Here is a 2,547-nt window from a genome sequence, read left to right as displayed (position 1 = left end):
CCGAGAGGGCTGGAATGGTGAACACTGCACCATTGGTAGGCAAACGGCAGGCACCGAAACAGGCACATATTGCTTTATTTTCATAAATCGTAGATCTATAGTGACGGTCGCGCATTGCAACGGGCTGTTCCTTCAGGGACACAAGTGCTCTCCAACATTTCTGCTGCCTCCTCAAATCTCTGGGGAATAGGGAAAGGGAATAGTGAAGTCCTGAAATGGAAGGAGCTTTTCCATCCTTCCAGAATTCCGGGGTGGGGAGAAAGGAACCTGAGCAGACAAGACACCCATCCAACTTCTGCCCTGGAGGGGAGAGAATGCACACGCATGGGAAATTGTCAGTGCCTGGAGGCTGCAAGCCTCCCAAGTCACTGGTCTGCCAGAGCTTCCTTCTCCAGCACTTGCTGATTCTAGGCCAGGGTAGAGCAGCAGGACTCCTGGTGTCTTGGGCAGCCATTCACTACTGCAATAGGCTCAAGCACCTTCTTGCTGTCCCACGGTGCAGTCCTCAGGCTCCTGACCCTCTTCATCACCTCCACCACCATGAAGTGTTTCCTCCTTTGCTCCCATTTCATTCTCACTCTGCCACCTGGCTAGTTGAAGAAACTTCAAAAAGTTTGTGGAAAAGTGGATAAAATACAAGTTTATTCTGGTGCGAAAAGAATCTTTAAATTCCACACACGGGTTTTCCGTAATATGCATTTCCCACGAACTTCTTGAAAACCTTTCACCTAAGCTTCTTCCCCAAGATAATCTTTGTTAAAAAGTCATGGTTTTAAAGTTTCTTGGGTTTTGGTCTTACTTGTTGTCATCACTGTGGTGTGGACAACGCTGGATTGAATACACCTTATCCCTTTGGAAGAAGAGCTGAGAGCCGATGCTTTCTGACTTTCCACATCACTCAAACAGCTGGGATTACTAAGTTGTCAACCTCAGCATCATTTTACCTCCAGTTTTTACTTTTGTTGTTTAGTTAAGTCAAGCCTCAGAGCCATTTCATGCCTAGCCGGCTAATCTATTGGGTTGTCGGAAAAGTCATGACGTGTTTTTCTACGTTTTTCTCTGTGTCATGACCTTTCCAACGACCCAATTCTTTGCCTGCATGAAAATTCTCAGGGAAGTTTCCAGCCCAACTACTGTTTGCCCCCTTGATTCTAGTCATCAAGCTGGGGACCCTCCCCTCTGTGCTAGCCCAAAACCCTCCACCACAGACAGGCCACTTAGGGTAAGAGACAGGGTTGGAGCTTGCCCAGGACTGACTCATGAGCTCAGACTCAGTTTCCCATGCTGTTCATTTGGGCAGTTAAGCAGAGATCAAGTGGGCTGACTCTGCTCAGATTTCCCCGGTTCCACCTAATTGGGCATCCTGGGGGCAGCATGCCAATCAGGGCCATGACCGCAGCACCGAAGCCCTGCTGGGACAGTCTGTTGGCAGTGAATTGTTTTTGCAATCTCTCAATGACGCTCCAGGTCCTGCTTCCCCTGCAGTTGCTTTCATCTTCAGCTCCCTGCAGGGTCTGAGGGATAATTCAGAAGACTTTCCAGGGAGGGATGTGCACAGCCCAACACCAAGACTGCTCTTACTATAGCCCTGACTCTGCAGGGGCCTTCCTCTTGATGCGCTTTTGCATGTCGGGTGTGATTAATTACAGACTTCTCCCACCCCCATAATGCCATTACCTCTGCCCCTCCCCCCCAAAAAAAAGTTCTTGCTAATCAACAACCTTTGAGCAGATAATCCTACTTTGTCTCAGTTCATACAGTTCAACCTCCCCTCCCCTTTGCTCCCCCTCTCCACACCTGAGGGAAGAGGGCAGCATTTGTGTTCCCACCATGGTCCCGCTGACTCTCTTGCCTACAACCTATCTTTACTCTGGAAATAACTCTCAAGAGGGCAGTCCAGACAGATCAGAGCAGGAGTCAACACGTCATGGCTAGTGGGCTGGCTCTGGCCCACTGCATACTTTTCTTTGGCCTACAAACTAACAGTTTTCACATTTTCTAAGGGTTGAAAAAAACTCCCAAAGAAAAACATTTCGGACTCATGACAGTTCTATAAAATTAAAACTTCAGTGTCAATAATCAAAATGTTATTAAAGGGCAGTCACACCCATTTCACTGAGGTCTTAGAAGCTTCCACCTGTATCTCCAGGTTGAGTAATTGTGAGAGACCAATGTCCCAGAAGGGTATGATTTTAAGTCTCTACAGGAAAAAAATAAGGCTGACTCCTGCCCTAGATAGAGTTACACAAGTCTAGAGGAAGGGAGAAGGAAAAGGGAGGCAGGTCAACACTCTCATTCAGAAAAGGACTTACAAATGATGGCTTTAAGAAGATTAGAGGCCAAAACAAAGGGAAAAAGTCCAGATATCACAGAGTAGGAGTGGAGAAAAAAACAATATGTGAATTGAAATGTCTTTAGGATCTTTGAGAATGAGTTGGAGATGACAAGCTGGGTCTCAGTAGAGGAAGGCAGAGATGGCCCACCGGATATCACAGATGCTATAGTCAATCCAGTCCTTTGTGTGAGATGAATTAGAAAAAGGCATTC

At 47.0% G+C, this 2,547-nt stretch overlaps 1 protein-coding gene across 1 annotated transcript in view; it reads left to right on the top strand.

Annotated features, from left to right (window-relative positions):
- TENM2 (teneurin transmembrane protein 2) overlaps positions 1–2,547 on the top strand; it is a 550,878-nt gene that overhangs the window by 415,504 nt on the left and 132,827 nt on the right. Inside the window, 1 exon segment of the mRNA XM_027771820.1 lies at positions 1–62. This exon segment is cut by the window's left edge and continues 5 nt beyond it. Coding sequence (XP_027627621.1) covers positions 1–62 — 62 coding nt within the window.

Source organism: Tupaia chinensis, unplaced genomic scaffold (genome assembly GCF_000334495.1).
Source record: "Tupaia chinensis unplaced genomic scaffold, TupChi_1.0 Scaffold000234_1, whole genome shotgun sequence".
Classification (NCBI taxonomy): Eukaryota; Metazoa; Chordata; class Mammalia; order Scandentia; family Tupaiidae; genus Tupaia; species Tupaia belangeri.
Note: the sequence above shows the minus strand (reverse complement) of the source record. Positions and strands in the feature narration are given on the sequence as shown.